At 36.1% G+C, this 18869-nt stretch overlaps 2 protein-coding genes and 1 long non-coding RNA gene across 3 annotated transcripts; 2 read left to right on the top strand and 1 right to left on the bottom strand.

Annotated features, from left to right (window-relative positions):
* Positions 1-5883: 5883 nt before the first annotated feature.
* On the top strand, positions 5884-10630 carry LOC120251534 (hexokinase-1-like). The gene is made up of 9 exons (XM_039260085.1): positions 5884-6253; positions 7010-7160; positions 7247-7429; positions 8851-8925; positions 9091-9246; positions 9419-9517; positions 9612-9742; positions 9818-9899; positions 9989-10630. Exons 1-9 carry the CDS (start codon positions 5982-5984, stop codon positions 10334-10336), a joined length of 1497 nt encoding a protein of 498 aa, XP_039116019.1. The 5' UTR covers positions 5884-5981; the 3' UTR covers positions 10337-10630.
* Positions 10631-10768: 138 nt separating this feature from the next.
* LOC120251532 (receptor-like protein kinase 5) lies at positions 10769-14283 on the bottom strand. The gene is made up of 2 exons (XM_039260084.1): positions 11445-14283; positions 10769-11358 (listed from the first exon to the last, which is right to left on the bottom strand). Exons 1-2 carry the CDS (start codon positions 14059-14061, stop codon positions 10892-10894), a joined length of 3084 nt encoding a protein of 1027 aa, XP_039116018.1. The 5' UTR covers positions 14062-14283; the 3' UTR covers positions 10769-10891.
* Positions 14038-15351, top strand: LOC120251535. The gene is made up of 2 exons (XR_005533440.1): positions 14038-14172; positions 14279-15351. It is a non-coding gene; the product is annotated as an uncharacterized LOC120251535 (long non-coding RNA).
* The last annotated feature ends 3518 nt before the right edge of the window (positions 15352-18869 follow it).

Here is an 18869-nt window from a genome sequence, read left to right as displayed (position 1 = left end):
ATAATCTTGTCCTCATCCTTAAGAATCCATATTATTTGAAAAAGTTAATCATAATTGAGGCCAAGATAACTCTATTTATTTGGAGCACTAAAGTTCTTGAAAGTAAATTTTTTTTATAAATTATTTTTCAAGAATAAAGAATTTGCATATAAGAACCGAATCTAAACCAGATATTTGCATTGAGGTAACGCGTGTAAGTGATTGAGCCCCGTACCTAAAATTGATGTTGGGCATTTTTTTTCCCAAAATTAAAAATGAGAGAGCTAAAAGAGTTAAAGCTGCGTTTTATATTTAAAGTGAAGCTGTCCTTCATGTGTGTTTGGTACAACTCTAATAAAATTCTAATTCTACACATTTAATATCAAATTTAAAAAATATGTTATAATATATTTTTCAACCATTTTTTCAAGGTGGCATATCCAGGAGCTTTATGTGATGGGTAAATATTTTATTCATTGGGAAATATAATTGTTTTGAAATTTATTAAAGAACATTTTTTTAAAATTTTCAATCCACCATTAATTTTTTATATTTTGGCTATTTTTTATTTTGATTTTATTTAATAGTATGCTTTTCATTTCATATTTGATAGTTTATCTGGTTGATGTGGTTTTATGGATTTTTCAAAATGATATTTTGGTAATTAGGTGCATTTAAATTTGTCATTTATTACTTTAAAATTTTATAAAAATAAAAAAATCCATATGATATAAAATACCACATCAAGTTGATACCTTCATACTAGGGGGAAGCAATTATATCTTCAAAAGCATTTGATTCCTATTGCAATTATGTTGGATACCACCAAGGTTCAAAGCAGGATGACCCCCTCTCACCCCTTCTATTTATGTTATTCATGGATGTCTTAAGTATTAGGAAATTTCACAAAATTATATAATACCATCAGAGGCATGCGGAAGCAAGAATAAAATTACGATATAATCTAATTGTTTTAATGAATACTTTATTTTAATTGAAAGGCCTAGAAAATTAATGTTCGAAAACCTTTCCTTTGATATACCATATATGCCCCTCGGATTGTCGTAAATCTACTTGCGCCGAATGAAAGTTCCACGCCTCTAAATCACACGTCGGAATTGAAAAACAATCTCATCTTTTTCTCCAAATAGCGGCTAGTGTAAGAGAGGAGGAGCGAGCTTAGGAATTTTTCTCACTAGAGAATTGATTGATTGCCTCCAAGGTTAGAGAAGAGTCATATTAAAGAACATTATTCAATTATGAATTCATATTCAAATATGACTCCTCTCTAACCCTAGAGGCAACCAACCAATTTTCAAATGAGAAAAATCCCGAAGCTCTCTTTTCCTCTCTAACCCTAACCGTTATTTAGATAAAAAAGAGAAGATTATTTTTTAATTTTGGCATGTGATATAAAGGTGTGGGACTTTTGTTCACCGCTAGTAGATCTACGACAATCCGAAGGACAAATACGTCACATCAAAGGAAATGTTTTCAAACATTAAGATGTAATTTTCTAGGCCTTTCAATTAAAATAAAGTGTTCTTTAAAATTAGATCATATCGCAATTTTATACTTACTTCTTCATGCCTCTAATGGTGTTATATAATTTTGGGATATTTTCTACCAGTAGTAGTAGAGCCAGGCTAATTGTTTTAGTGAACATTAAGTTTAAATCATATAATTGGTGGTCATAATTTGATAACTATATAAAATAAAAATATACATTGTAAAATAAAATTAGATTTTATACATGATTCTTGATTTATATTAAATAATAAATTGTGTGGGCCTCACGCATGTAGATGTTTATTATTATTATTATTTACTATTTATTATTTCTATACCTATTTTATTAAATCAATGGACTCTAATTTATAAAATCAAAAATCATGCATAAAATCTAGTTTTATTTTACCATGTATATTTTAATTTTATATAATCATTATGACCACCAATTATATAAATTAAACTTAATGTTCACTAAAATAATTAACCTGGCTCTAATACCACTGTTATGAAATATTGCAAAATTATATAATACCATTAGAAGCATGCGGAAGTAAAAATAAAATTGTGATATGATCTAATTGTTTTAATGAAGATTCTATTTTAATTGAAAGGCTTAAAAAATTACCTCTTGATGTTTGAAAACTTTCCTTTGATGTGTCGTATTTGTCCCTCTGATTGTTGTAGATCTCCTAACACCAAATGAAAGTCTCACGCCTCTAGATCGCACGCTGGAATTGAGAAACAATCTTCTCTTCTTCTCCAAATAGCGGCTAGAGTCAAAAAGAAAAAGAGAGCTTGGGAATTTTTTTCATTAGAAAATTGATTGATTGCCTCTAGCATTAGAGAGGAGTTATATTTAAAGAGCCTTCAAAAACATGATAAACATTATTCAATTATGAAGTTCTATTCAAAATATGAACCTTCATAATATGATAAACATTATCATAGAAGTTCTATTAGAAATATGAGTCCTAATGTTACTAAAACCACTTTTGTCTTTAAGTCTCTATAATTTTGATTAATTATTCGACTCCAACGCATTTAAATCAAAATTTAAATTTTAGACAAAAACCCTAGACCTATTTATAAATTCACTCATCCTATGAAGTAAAATTGTAAATTAATAATTTTACCCCTGCACTCAAAACGAGACTGATACTTTATCCATTTAAGCGTGACTCCCTAGGTTTGTTCTAATTGGCAATGGGAGGATACCAAAGGATATGGGTGACACCTAGCCATCCCCGTGGCCTCACGTAGTAACCCAATTGAACACGAATGAGTAGATCATTACGAACCTTTTGAATTATGATTACCATATGCAAGTGTATAAACCTTTCGTTCTTATATCCTAACAGAGTAAGAGCCATAGTAGTTGTCAAACTCACTGAACTCTATCATATGCAAATAACTATATTAGGGCGAGATTACAAAACTACTCTTTGTGTCCCACACGATTAGTTTGACTACCTTGGCCAAGGTCTTCTAATCTCACATACTTATAATCACATAGGATACTAACTCGTATACTTCCAAGAGAACGAATTCCTTCTTGGTGAACACTCACAACTGCTACTTCCCCGACATAGTCGTACTTGGAGGTCGGCCCTACCAAAAGATAAACCGAGCTTAACAACTTTAGTAACAGACTAGACATCACAAGTACATTGTGAAAATTACACCTCAGGTTTAAAGTCCACTCATATGATCATAACTAATAATCCCAATCATTGACTGCCCAAGAGTAAAATCCATGTAATTAAATTGTTACGAGTCATGTTCAAATACACCAATCCCAGCGATGTATTTATGACATATGCTCTCAATATTCCATAGTGTTCAACTAGCACTTTTTGTCAAAGTATATGTCATACAAATCCTTACAAACTTTTAACGCCCAATTAAAGATTCTCTGATTTACAAACTATATAAGTGTATAAGTATTAAACCCTTTTAGTGCCTCCTCTTTATTCCACAAAGAGTAGAAGGTTTAACTTAATACACATGGACTATGATGTTCAAAACTAATTAAAATGTCATCACAAGATTTATATGAACATCAAAATAAATGCCTATTAATAATAAGAAGAATGTATAATACAAATGAAAATCTGTAATACAAGTATTTTCATTGGCATTTGAGGGCATAATCCTAACACTAAGTGCTATGTTCACACATGCTCTCACATCGAGGGTTCTATAAGGGATACCGTTTAAGAGTTGTAGGAAGATGTGCTATCTAAAAATACAAACGACCTTCTAATCATGACCATTGGAGAAATAAAAGATTTGAGGATTATTTTAAACTTATTCTTTACTTATTTGAGGCCATGTCAGGAATGGCTATTAAGTATGAGAAAAAAAATGCATGCTCTCTCCCAGATGTGGCCAACTCATGGATCCCTTGTTGGCTTGAATGCTAGACTGCTCCCCTAGACTTTTTCGTTTAGCTTATCTCAGCATCAATATTTTGGTCTGATAATTGCACCGTCAAGATTGGGAAATTTGATCATGTCTAAATTGTCATCTTGGAAGTATAAGGTCTTTTCCTTAGGAGGTAGACTCACCATGATCAATTCAAATCTTACTTTAATTTTAACATAATGGATGTCCATTTTTAGAATTCTTCCTTGGGTTAACCAATTAAGTGTATTTATGGTTTGGTCAAAATATTAAGACCCCAGGTTGCCGGTTAATAAATTGGAAGCATTTGTGTAAATCTTGCAACAAAGGAAACAGGGAAATCCTGAGCAAGGAAGATTTCAACAATATGCTTCTTGGTAAACGGTTATAGAAGATGGCAATTGGATCCTTCTGGAGTGTATCTTGAGTCATTTAGCTTTATTACTTCCACACTGGTCCAACCTAGAATTTGTTCCTTAGATAGCCTATAAGAGGAAGTCATTCTTTTGGAATGGAATCCTCAATTGTTTGCTCATTGGCATGGCTTGTATCTCCAAAATCATTGAAAATGGTGTAACCACTCTTTTTTGGTATGACTACTAGATCAACAATGTTATAAGGAAATTTTTAATTATGATTAGCATGCAATTAACTAGCACAAAATCTAATTACATTAACAAAAGAGTTAGAATGATCTAGCCTGGGATTAGGCGTGCAAAAGGCACAGTTCTAACACTTAATTGGCCCCTTCATGTAGAATAGAATGGTCTCACTCAAATGCCAAGATATGCTAACCCACCAATAAAATCTGCTCGTCTAGCTAGGATCTCATTAGGTGAGGAGCTTTTTTTTTTTTTCAAGCATCACTCAAGTTCAGGCATCTCAACTAGCAAAGATCTCATGAGATGTGAAAATAGAGGAAAAGAGAAATAACATAGAAGTCACGGCCACTAGGGTTAGGGTTTCTTTGTCCTTTTATATTAGGAGATCAACCAACGATTTGAAAAAAAACAATTAGAGAGAATCAACTATCCAAGTAAAAAATAAATTAAAGATCAACAATCGAAGGAAAGAATAAATCATGATCAACAATCGAAGGAAAAAAAATCAATCCATGGAAGGCATAAATCAAGATCAACAATGCAAGGAAAGAATTAATCACATATTTCTTTTTTAGGTGTATGCAATCCTGGAAACAAAATGGGTAAAACTTAATGACTCAATTAGCATAGTAAAATAAAGCCTTAACTTTATGGGGTCCCATGAGAACAACATGAGCGATCCCTCTTGATTAAACATCAATTCTTCCTTTCTCACACCGATGCTTTTATCTTCTCCTCGCTTATGTGTCCTTGTACTTATTGTCTCCATTGCAACTTGAAAGTAGCTTTTTTAGTTATTTTTTTTAATTTATATAACTCTGTTTTATTTTAATGAGTGTGATTTGTCTGTTTTTTTTAATTATAAATGTCAATATACATTAATAATAAGAAATAATTTCATATAAACATGTATACTACTTTAAAAAATACAAACACTGAAAAAACATTAGTTCAGGATAATTTACATAATTTTCCTAAAAAAAAGTTTTATAATATAATTTGTTTTTAAAAATAAAAGAGATAATTCATTCCAAGAATCTTCAGTACTAACTTCAATGCATCACTGGTTTCAAGCTGCCTCCACCAGCACAAGATCGCGCCACGTGTAACACGTGCATATGCCACGCACGCTTTCGAATCTCAGGGCCCCACCTTCTCTCTCGTGACCTACTTCAATGACCAAAAAGCCCTCCTTATTACACAAAAATCCACGTATTGTCCTCACACTCTTTGTCTTTTGTCGAAAAGACCAAAACAACCCGGATGACTTCGCCTTCACACCACCATTATTTTTCGTAAATAACTAGAAGTTCAAGGGTAAAAAAGGAATTCCAAAAATACCATCTAAGTCCCACCTCGGCTTCGAAAGGCCCCCTTCGCTTCTCCATTTCTCTCTCTCTTTCTCGCTTTCGCTCTGGCCCTTGCTCTCCGAGAGAACAGGGCGTGGATCTTGGGCTAGGGCTTTCGATCAAGGGATCAAGGGAGATGGGAAAGGTTGCTGTTGGTGTGGCGGTGGTGGGAGCGGTGGCGGCGGTTGCGGTGGCGACCGTGGTGGTGCGGAGAAGGATGCGGAGCACTGGGAAGTGGACTAGGGCGGCGGAGATCGTTCGGGAGCTGGAGGAGCAGTGTGCGACTCCTTTGGGGAGGCTGCGACAGGTGGCTGATGCCATGGCTGTGGAGATGCACGCTGGTCTTGCGTCTGATGGTGGGAGCAAGCTCAAGATGCTGATCAGCTATGTTGATAATCTCCCTACTGGGTATTTGGATTCTTGGATCTTTTAATTTGAATTTGTTTTTTTGGATTGTGCGTGATTGGATTTATGTTGATCTGAATGGTTGGAGGGTTCGTTCTTTGCCGCATTCTCTGATTGGTGATTCTGTGGATTTTGATGGCCTTTTCTTATCTGATTATGTTTTTTTTTTGTAAAATTGTTTGATGTTCTTGTTGCTTTGTTTCATTTTAATTATCTTGCAAGCGTTTGTCTTTCAAAGTTCATTGTTTTGACTTCTTTTTCAGTTTCTTAAAATTGGGATTTTCTTTTTGAAAGTTTCTCTAATCCTGATTGGTGTATTTTTCTTCGTGGTTTATCTGAATTTTTAGATGTTGTCTTGTGCTTGTTGAAAGTTATAGATCTTGTCGTCAAGGGAAGGCTTTTTTGAGAGTTTTTTGCAAATATGTGAGTCCATTTTCTTACATGTTAAATTTCAAAGATTTTGGCATGTTTTTTCTCGCCGAATTCTAAGTCAAATTTGTTCTGCTTATCGTTTACAGCCCTTTCAAGAAAAAGACTGATTGTATTTTTTGTTGCTTTCCTGTAACCTTAACTGCAGTTTATTGGATTTTCTTGCTTTTGTGGTTCTAATTATACGTTTCCTTATGATTTATTACATTGTACGAAAGTAGTTGTTGCTAAATCTCTATTTTCTGTCGTAACTGTTTAGCAAAAATATTTAATTGACTCATTTTTGACGTATTTAATGTTGTTTTATTTATTTTTATTATTTTTTTTTAGGAACGAGACAGGATTGTTTTATGCGCTTGATCTTGGAGGAACAAACTTCCGTGTTCTTCGTGTTCAGCTTGGTGGAAAGGATAAGCGTGTCATTAAGCAAGAAGCAGAGGAGGTGTCCATTCCTCCGCATCTCATGGTTGGAACCTCTGATGTAAGTATGAAATTCTTTCTGTTTTGCACTACTTTTACTTTCGTCTTATGGTGTGCTTGCTATTCACACACTGGTTTTCTTTTCAGGATCTATTTGATTTTATTGCTGCGGAATTAGCAAAATTTGTGGCATTGGAAGGTGATAGCTTTCACCTTCCAGTTGACAGGCAGAGAGAGCTGGGCTTTACTTTCTCTTTTCCTGTGAAACAATCATCAATTGCATCAGGTTCTCTTATCAAATGGACAAAGGGCTTTAAAATCGATGGCACGGTCAGTTATTATATTTATGTTTTACAAAATACTGTTCTATGTAATGTCTTTTTTATAAGAAGATTATTTGGATCGAGTAAGATGGTATGCTTCCACATAGGTTTTCACTTTTTTTTTCTTAATTCTTGTATATGTGAATATATTCTTAAGGACATTTAGCCTCCACTTTAAACCAATTTGATTCCATCACTGACTAGGTATTAGTGACAGATTTGCAATTTTTCCTATAAATTGTTGTTAATGCCTCTTATGGAGATGGTAATGATCATTAAGATGCCATGGATGCTGGAAAAACTCCTTTATAGAAATATGGATAAAGTGTTTATCAAAATTGATGGCTAATATCCTCACTTGTACAGGATAAGTGGGCTTTAGTACCGGTGATTATGATTCTTGAGTTCCACGGGTCAATAGTATTTGGATTACTCTTTGAGAGTTCTACATGTTGCAGGCCATCGTAACTATCTAAATGGTTTAAGAGTTTGCAATAATATGTCATGGACATGCCGCCCTTGTTTTTCTTGATATCCTATTTTTTACTTCATCTACTCTGATATCTTGCTAGATATTGTTAGCTTCTCATTGCTATCCTGTCATCTATGCGTGAGCTATACCTTTTTCTCTCTACTTTCATGATCTGCCTTTCCACCTCTTCTATACAGTATTCTACAATATATGTATATGTTGCAATACAATTTGGGAATGCTCATTAGATTAATATTTTCAAGGGTTTATCTTTTTATATTATATGATTGTATGTATGATCTGTGTAGTGTTTGAAATTTATAATATTGGTTAAGAGTTCTCTTCCTGTATGGACAAGCATGTCTTTGTAACAGTCAGAGGGAAAAGAAAAAGCTTTAACTATCTTTAAGAATGAAGTATTCCAAAGATTTATTGTCAGAAATTGTATGCCCTTCCATGCATTTTAAACAGAGGTATTCCATTTCTTACATTTCATTGTTCTCACATGTGCAGAATCTGTTGTGAAGTTGACATAAGCTTATATTTCTCTTTCAATGCATGGATTGAGTCAGCATGTGCAGAACGCATTCTTCACTTGTCCAATAGATCTTTTTAGTTATATTGGAATTGTCTTGGAAAAAATATTTTCTTTATTCAATCTTATTCAAAAAGCTCTTTTTTTAAGGTTTAGGCTACTAGCTGCTCTTGCCATTGTTCCTCGTGTGGAATGTGTAATATATAGTTTTACAAAGGTCCCATTGGTTCCACCGAATAACGAAAAACATGATTTCCTTTTAATATGATGGTAAATTAGCTTCACATAGGATATTGAGTGTAGTTTACTGTTTAAGACGCATAGACCAATAAGATGACTCATGCCCTCTTAATGATTTCTCTTGAATTTTAATCTGGATCATAACTGATTTTGATTGAACCTTCCAATTTCTGCAAGCCAGGTTGGGGAAGACGTAGTGGCTGAGTTGACAAAGGCCATGGAAAGACAAAACCTTGATATGCGTGTTACAGCTTTGGTGAGTTCCTTTCGTGTTTACCTTGCCCATTCTAAGTATAGAATTGAAAAGTGTGTCTGAAGGGATTGATGTGTGATATGGGCATCATGATGCTTGATTAAATTTTATTTGTTTTTCACCACTAGTGATGCTATTTGAGCATGTTGTATTGATTTCTTAATTTAGGTCAATGATACAATTGGTACATTGGCTGGAGGTAGATACTATGATAACGATGTTGTGGCTGCTGTTATATTGGGGACTGGCACAAATGCAGCATATGTTGAGCGCGCACAAGCAATTCCCAAGTGGCACGGCCTCCTACCTAAGTCGGGAGATATGGTATTGACACATCTATTTTTGTTTTTTCCGTTTATCTTACTAAGGGTGATATCTAGAAAATTTATTTTCAGATTCAATAGCTAAATTGTCAATTGCTCATTAAATGTTTAGTACACTTATCATTCCAAAGAAAATTTTACTGCTTTCTAATGCCTAGTTCTTCATGTTTTAGGTTATTAACATGGAGTGGGGAAACTTCCGATCATCTCATCTTCCAGTAACAGAATATGATCAAGCATTAGATCTTGAGAGTTTGAACCCTGGTGAGCAGGTAAGGGATTGAGCTTTTCTTTAATCATTTAATTAATTGTTAATTGTGCCATATCTTTAATACCACATTCTGTTGACTCTGAATGTATTTTTAGATATTTGAGAAGCTCATCTCTGGAATGTATTTGGGAGATATATTAAGAAGAATACTATTGAAATTGGCCGGGGAAGCTGCCCTGTTTGGTGATACTGTACCACCTAAGCTCAAAGAGCAATTTATACTTCGGTATTTCTTGTTTCCCAATATAATCCCATGTTCTATTTGCTTGCTTTACACCTTATCTTCATGCTCATGTTGCAGAACTCCAGTCATGTCTACCATGCACCATGACACAACTCCGGATCTTAGAGTCGTGGGTAACAAATTGAAGGAAATATTCGATGTATGCATCTGCCTCGCTTCATCCTAATCTGTCATAACATCAAAATTTAGCTGCTTCTAATTGATCTATGGTCTGGCTGAATCTTTCAGATCAATAACACCTCTCTGAAGGTAAGAAAATTGGTTGTGAAGTTATGCGACATAATCACCAAACGCGGTGCGCGCCTGGCTGCAGCTGGAATCGTCGGAATCCTGAAGAAGCAGGGTCGCGACACACTGCGATATGGCAACAAACAGCGGACAGTGATTGCCATGGATGGGGGCTTGTTTGAACATTACACTATATTCAGCAAGACCCTGGTGAGGACTATAGAGGAGCTACTCGGAGAAGAGGTAGCATCCACGGTGTTCATTGAGCACGCGAATGATGGCTCAGGCATTGGAGCTGCTCTCCTTGCAGCATCCCATTCTCAGTACCTCGGGCTTGAAGAGCCCTGAGGGAGAGAGCATTCATCTTGTCACCCTGCTTCTCCCCTCATCAGCTATTCAATGCTTAAGCTAATCCCTGTCCACAAGCTTCTGTCGGGTTTTGAGAATCGAGTAGTCGCGTAAATTATATAAATGCAGGTTGGAGTGTTCGTGATGATGGCGCTACTACCCTTAGTTTGCCATGCTTCACCATTCCTTTCCAGCAGGAGCTGTAAAAGTTAGCTCCTATAGACACTCTCTCTCAATTTTGTTGCCATTCAATTGCTTTTGCAAGGTTTTATATACATACATATATTGTTTGCTGATTAGAGAATAAGTGTGTCTGTCTGCCTTATTGAGAATAAACCCTCTCTCTGCACATTAGTTAACTGATGAGCTGCTGGGATTGAAGGAAAGAAGAAACCATTAGATAGTGAAATTCATGATTAAAGTCCTTAAAAATAAAATAGAAAAAGCTTATAGCGGACATGCTATAATTTCTATACTCTTCAACTATGGTTGGTATTTTACAGCAGGACATTGAAAACAGGTTGCCTCACGGTTCACCATTTATTATTATTTTTTTCAAACATTGCTTGCTAATGTACTATCATCCTCTTCATTATCTTCGCTGGAACTAGAACTTGAGAATGCTATATGCCTACTACCCTTAACCTTCTTGGTCTGCAAAAGAGGCGCTTGATCCGACTCCCTGAGACTCTTATCTGTGAAGCCGGCCGGCATCTGGTTACACCGGAGCAAGACTTCTAGCACATCCTTCATAGAAGGCCTGGTTGATGGCAATGTTCCAGTGCAAATCAAGCCTAATCTCAACACCACTGCCATCTCATCCAAATAAGCTGGATCTCTTATTCTCTCATCAATAGCATCCACCACTTTGTTCCCTTCCTGAATGTATTTCCATGCCCACTCTACCAAACTTCCATCCTTACCTCCATCACTAGCCTCTCTCCCAGTTACCAGCTCCAAAAGCACCACTCCAAAGCTATACACATCCACCTTCTCATTCACCTTCATTGAGTAAGCACATTCTGCAATCCAAATCAATAACCAGTTAATTTTAAGCTACCTCTACTTCTATATAATGTAGTGAAAAATATTTGTATGCAATTCTCACCTGGAGCCATGTAACCAATAGAACCAGCGAATTCAGACACCGAATTAGACTGGCCGGCCTCAACCAGCATTTGGGCTAACCCAAAGTCCGCAATCTTAGCCTTGAACTCTGAATCCAAGAGTATGTTACTAGACTTAATATCCCGGTGAATGATCGCCGGAGTACAGTCATTGTGCATGTAACACAAACCCTGCGCCACCCCAATGGCTATTCGCAACCTTATCGGCCAATCCAACGGCTGTGATCCAACCCTGGCTCTCCGGTGATCACCGTGAAGCCAACAGTACAAACTCATGTTTGCCATATACTCATAGACCAGTAATTTAGACTCAGGACTGGAGATGCAACACAAGAGTTTGACAATATTTGCATGCTTTATTGAACCCAAAATCTTGACCTCAGATTGGAACTCCTTCTCCAGTTTCGCATCCAGTTTGGTTCCGGTCCATATACTTTTAACGGCCACGATTTCTCTAGCACAACTTCCGATGGCCACGCGGTAGACTCTCCCGGAGCCACCGCACCCGATCTGGTTCTCCTCCTTGATCCCCCTCAAGATGGTTGTCTCTGTGAAATCCAAGGGCTGGAAAGATGTCACCTTCCACGCGGCGAGATCTTTACCGTCCTTTCTCCTCCGTTTGTCTCTGATCATCAGGAACAAGAAGGTGATTAAGATCACCAGGGCCAGGCCAGCAACGGTCACGATCACGATCCCCGTGGTCGAAATCCTGCTTGAGCCGTCCGATCCGTGGCCACATGAGCCGATGTTAAACATAGGATCGTAGGAGCAAAGGTCTGGGTTTGCTGAGAAGCTATGGGCGTTCGCCGTGTTATCCATCGAGATCGGGATCTGGCCAGATAAACGGTTGGATGAGAGGTTGAGGAAGTTGAGCTTTAGCTCGCCGATGACTGCCGGAATCTCGCCGGAGAGCTGGTTCATCGAGAGGTCCAAGGAGGTGAGAACCGGGAGCTTTGCGATCGACGCCGGGATCTCACCGGAGAGCTGGTTGTTGCTGAGATCGAGATCCGTCAGCGAAGTCAGCGTCGAGATCCCGGACGGGATCACGCCGGTGATCTGGTTCCCGGAAAGAGAAAGGATCTGGAGATTCGATATCCCGGTGATGTCCGTCGGAAGCTCGCCGGAGAGCTGGTTGTTTCCGGCCCTGAAGACTAAGAGTTTTCCTGCCGAGGAGGGGATCTTGCCGGAGAAGCGGTTGTCTTGGATCTCGAGGCGGGTGATGTTCCACGGGAGATCCGACGGTAGCTCGCCGGAGAGGCCATTGCCGCGCATGATCAAGGTGGTGAGATTCACCGCAGACCAGATCCCTTGCGGAAACAAGCCAGTGAAATGATTGTTGTAGATCTGGAGATTGTTCAGCGTCGAGCACTCACCGAGCGTCGTCGGAAGGCTCCCGTTGAAATTGTTGTTAAAGACGACGAGGGAAGAGAACCCACCAAGTGCGCAGAGGCCATCAGGGAGCTCGCCGGAGAGCTGGTTATCATCGACCTCGAGATTCCAGAGCGGAGAGTGTTTACCCAGCTCCGACGGTAGGGTTCCAGTCAAGCTATTGTTGAAGAGTCGGACATCGTAGAGATTGGGAAGCAAGGCGATGCTTCTCGGGATCTCGCCGGAGAACCGGTTCCAGTAGAGAAGCAGCTTCTTCAGGTTCTTCAGCTGCCCAAAACCCTCAGGTATTGATCCATTCAATTGATTAATGGAAATATCAATCTCCACCAAATTCAATGCTTCAATCTCTGGATCAATCTCTCCTGACAATCTATTCTTATATAGATACAAATACTGAATGTTCTTCAGCATCCATATGCTATGAGGGATTGCGCCATTGATGGAGTTTTCCGAGAGATCTAGTTGAACGATCTCCCCCAGTTTCCCCAGAGTCTCAGGGATTTCACCCACTAAACTCATATTCGCCATGAATAAAAAGCTCAGCTTGGTCAGATTGCCAAACTCTTCCGGAATGCTTGCAGGAGCAAAGGGATTGTAGGCGAGCCAGAGCTGCTCAAGGTTTTGAAGCTCGCCAAGCTCGGAAGGGAAGGTTCCATTGAATAGATTGTTATCGAGACGGAGAACTTGGAGCGCTTTGAGTTGGGCAATGATGCTGGGCACGTCGCCAGAGAAGTTATTGGCCGAGAGGATCAGGACGGTGAGGGCCGAAGACAACCGCCAGATGCTCGACGGAATGACTCCAACAAAGAGGTTCTGAGAAAGATCAAGGTACTGGAGATTAGCACAGTTGTAGAGCGAGGTTGGGAATGGTCCAGGGATGTTATTAGTGTTGAGGTCGAGAACTGTGAGGTTCTTGAGGTCGCAAACGGAGTCTGGGATTGGTCCGGCGATGTTCAAGCCGGAGAGGGTGAGATTGATGACAGAGCTCCCATTATTACATTGGACGCCAACCCAGGAACAGTAATGGAGAGAACTGGAGTTGCTCCATGAGGAGAGATTGCCTGGGTTTCCCCACTCGCTCTTGATCCGTAAAAGAGTTTGCTTTTCATCTGATGGTGTTTGTGATTCAACTTGGGATAAAGAGAGGATGAAGATGAAGATGAAGATGAAGAAGAGGATTGACGTTGAGGATACGGCTTCTTCCGCCATTGGAGAGAGCTTGAGATCAAGAGAGATTCAGTAATGGAGTTTTGGCGGGGTTTTCTTATACGTAGGAGCAACGGTCATGGCCATCTTCCAGATTGCATCAAAGTCTCCAAGGTACTCACTTTTACTTACTTTTATGGCGTTTACTTAGAAATTACCATTCTTTTAGTTCTTTACTTCTTTTTATCAAATGATTTTTTTTTATGAATTTTATTCTCAGTAGTTATAGTACTTTGGTTGGTAAATTGAGTTATAAACGAAGGCAAATCACTGGACAAAACTACATGCGAGGTCAAGTGTCACAAAGAAAACTTGTTGCCATCCAAATCATTTACTTATCTAGAGTCTAGAAGATCTGCATAGTCACTAACTTCTTCTTGTTCCACATAAACCAAAATATCTAGCTTGGAAACAATGACAATAATTAGAGACAATTTTACTAAATTATTACGTGATTTGTCTCTTAGACTTTAGTTTGAGTTTTTGTAATCTAAATTGTTGGTAAAAAAATACCAAAACCATTATTTAAATTTGAATTTATCTTTTTCTTCATATTTATATTACTAAACCATATATTAATTAGTATTAGTACATGTTTACTAATGTAAATAAAAACAAAATGGTAAATTTAAGTCCATTTTTATGCAACAGAATTAAATGTTCTTGTACTTTTTTTTTTCAAATAATTTAAATTGCATGGTATTAAAATATTAAAACTCAAATCATAACCACAAGGTAGTTTAACAAATTTTTTTCTACTACTAATAATAAAAATAATAAGTTCACAAATGAATAATTGAAAGCATGCAAAGTTATCAGTAGAAATAGCATAGAGATGGTGTTAAATTTGTTTCAGTGAGACTGAGACAAGTTGGTTGAGGCCAAATGTCGAGCACTTAAACTTTGCGTGCGGGTGTGAGCACTCTGGTTAGAAATTTCCAGTCAAAGGCCGCCAGCATTGACCGACGGGCAAAGCAAGTTGCATGTGCACCGTGTTCTTCATTTCATTTGACTTTGCTGTTCCGTTCTACTTCTACCCTGTCCCACAAGTACCGGCTAGTGGTCTAGATGAACGGACAGGGAACCTTCCTAGCTACCGCCCCCTTTGTTTTTATTTGGTTTTTCTTAATGAATCATTAATGAATCATTATTTTTATTTTTATTTTTTTAAAGTATGGACAAGTCATGATAGGGATGTGATAGACCTAAATCTAAACGTGAAGGTAATTCCCTAATACATTTGTCCGCTTATCTTCTAAGTCGGGCACGATTTAATGAATTAATTTTAATTGATGTGATTTATCTTAATATTTATTTTCAAATTATGTAATTTAGTTTATTTATTTTTATTTCTAATTTTATTCCTAGCGACATCAATAAGGTTGTTAATTAGAGAAATTTAGATTAACAATTAGATTAAGTGATCATTGTGTTTGGGTTGATTTGTCATGGGGCAATGAGTTGAATTATTTTGGAAATATTAAAATAAAAATGAAAAAATATAAATAAATTTAATCAAAGAATCAATGGAAAAGTATATATAACAGTAAAGAAAGTGGTCTGCTTTAGATAGGGGTCATATATAATTCTACACAGTTTGGTATTAATGCTAAGTCAGCTGCTCTAGAATGGCTGGCGGGAAAGCATTCAACGGTTCTTATGCTTTGGTTGTCACTAGAAGCAAGACGGTTGTTAATTAATTCTTTGGCCTCACCAACTCTTACTTTATTACGGAATATATGAATATGAATATGAATATATATTTGGGGCATTGAGTTTGAAGCTTGTGGATCTCGAAAACCATGCCCTTATCCAGTGGCTAATATTAACAAGGTTTTTTTTTTTAATTATATATATACGTGATATCTTTTACAGTATGTATCATTAGAATTTAGGTATTAGTTATATCATTTTTAATAATAAGAAAAGGAGTTGTGGATTTTTTTTTTAATTAAAGTTGGAAGGATATAAATTGGCTTTAATGTAGAAATCATAGTGTTATAATTAAAAAAAAGTTGTTTTTCATATTATATATATACGAGGATGAGTAATTTAGAGACGTCTCTAGATTTAAAATCTATGGACATCTATAGTAGTCATCGGATGATATTCTAACAGTTATGATCATCATGAACTTTTTAAAACGTGTTTTACAGTGCATGGCACTTAAGTAAAAGATGTATAGTATTTATATAAACAAATCTTCATTGGATAATGATCTAACGGTTGTGATTAATAAACATGTACCTAGATTTTTTTTCTATATATATATAATAAAATAAAATAATCCGGAAATCAATCTAACAAGGTTTTGTTATTAATCCATGGATGAGATTTTAATCTAATTTTCATGTTATTAAAAGTAATAAGATTGTAATCTAATTTGTATAATATATCTAGATTGTTTTGTTGGAGAAGTCCATAATTAAATGCCCACTAGTGTCCATTGACCCACGAGGCAACTTAGAAAGTTCATTTAATCAACCAAGAAGCTGATGTTTATATTAAATGATGTTCTAGATGGATGATGTCTTCGAGGAAAAAAAATATTATGCTGCAAAATATAAAATAATATTGAATATATTAATCTGTGAAGATATATTTAAACAATCAGTAGCATGTGCTGGAATTAATTGTATGTATATCATTCTGGTTAGGATTTAAGGAAAAATTATTATTTAAATCTTATAATATTAGATTTTCTTCATTGATTTTGATGATATTTGATCTTAGATAATTTATTCATCTCAGTTTGGTTTACATCAAAATATTTGGAAAATATATTTTTTGTGTCATGGTGGCAATGATTGTGTCATGATAGCAATGATCGAGCGGTGAGGTAAACATGTAGTGTTTGTTGACTGGTTGGCCACAGTGTGTATATATATATATATATATTTATAATGTAAAATTGATGATAATAGTGATATAAAAGGTTGTATATATGAGGGGTTTTTTTTTTTTTAGGGATCTCTTTATGTACCTGAGGAATTTTAGGGGTGTGATCGAACTGAGCCGAGCTGAGTTTTAAAGTGTTCGAGCTTTGCTCGACAAAATTAGCTATCGGGTTTGAGCTCAATTTGAGTCCAAACTTGTAAGCTCCAATTTAGTTTAAGGTAATAAAATTAAGCTCAAACTCGCTTCGACCTTGGCTCGAAAGAAAATCATTTATTATAAAAACTAGCCAAGTTCGCTTTGAGCTTGACCAGAAAGAAATTTAAAAAATAATAATAAATCTTTATGACTATTATTAATAAATTATTTTTAATACATGAATCTATTCATACTTAGGGAAAAATACACATTGGGAAAAATACACATTTAATAAGTTTGTTTGGCAGGTTTGTGACTAGTAGGTTTTTTATTAGGTTTGTTTAACATACTTGTTAGGAGGGATGGCAATTATCCCCAAACTAGACTCGGCCTAACCAGACTAAACCCGAGTTTGATAGGGAAAACCTAGTTTGACCATGTTTCAAGTCGGGTTAAGGTAAAACCCGACTAATATAAAGCGGGGACGAGAGCGAGGGCGGGGGCGGGTATGGGGATCCTAATACTTGACCCAAAAATAAAAATATTAAGTTTTATAAATATAGAAATATATAGGGGGTTTGGATTGACTTTTTAAATTTTTACTTGGTATTATTTTTGTAATTTTGAATTGGGATTGAAATTTCCAATTTTTATTTTAATATTATGGGTGTTTGGAAAAAACTTCCTACTTATCATAGTTTTATAACAAATTATTGCATTAATTAATAATTTTTATATAGGGGTTGCGATGGGGCGGGAATTCCTTTGGGTTCCTGATTCCCTGTCAGATGCGGGTGTATGATTGGTTTTTGAAAATTTGGTGGGTTTGGGGGCGGAGCAGGCAAACCCACCACCCCCCTTCCCTCGACTTGTCTAGTTACTATCCCTACTTGTTAGTAGGCTCGTGAGCAAACTTGTTTAGCAAGCTCATTTAATAGCTAGGCTTGCGAGTCAGCTCATGAGCTTACTTGTTTATCAAGCTTACAAACTTTAACGAGCTGAGCACTATTTGGGTCGAGCTCAACTCGTTTAATAATTCGAGCTCAAAAGTTAAACTCAAACTCGGCTCATTTACTTAATGATTGAGCTTCCTCTGAGCTGAGTTTCAAGTAGTTCGCTAGCAGGCTGGTTCATTTGTAGTCCTACAAAGGATTGGTGTTATATTTTAATTTATGAAAAGTATAACTTGAAGTTAGATGCTAACGAGAGATTGAAACCCATTTCTCATTGTTTTATTTTTTCTTACAAAGGGGTAATATTTCCCTAAGGGGGTGTTTGGATGACAGTAATGGTTTTGGAATCATGCCCCATTTTTGTGATAAAGTGGATAAACCACAATTGCATTAAAAAGAGAGAAAAATTATGTCTCATTCTCATGTTTGGATAAGTTTTTAGAGAGGTAATCATTACCTTGGGAGGGTTTCCATTAATCCCACAAGTAATGGTTTATTCCCCCAAATATACTGGGGAGAATGAAGGATGGAGTGGGAATAAAATTTTCAACTAATAAAATTTTCAATTGAGAGCATAAGAGTAATTTAATATAAATATTAGGGAGTGGGTGTAAATATTTAATTATAATAATTATATAATAATTATATTAAATAAATATATATATTTAATATAAATTGTATTATTTTAAAATAAATAATATTTAATTATGATAATCATATAATAGTTATATTAATTTAATATTTATTTCAAATATAAGTCATAAAATAATTAATAAGTAATTTAAATAATTAATTATAATTAATATTTATTTAAAATATTCTATA

The sequence above is a fragment of the Dioscorea cayenensis genome, chromosome 20 (assembly GCF_009730915.1).
Source record: "Dioscorea cayenensis subsp. rotundata cultivar TDr96_F1 chromosome 20, TDr96_F1_v2_PseudoChromosome.rev07_lg8_w22 25.fasta, whole genome shotgun sequence".
NCBI lineage: Eukaryota > Viridiplantae > Streptophyta > Magnoliopsida > Dioscoreales > Dioscoreaceae > Dioscorea > Dioscorea cayenensis.
Note: the sequence above shows the minus strand (reverse complement) of the source record. Positions and strands in the feature narration are given on the sequence as shown.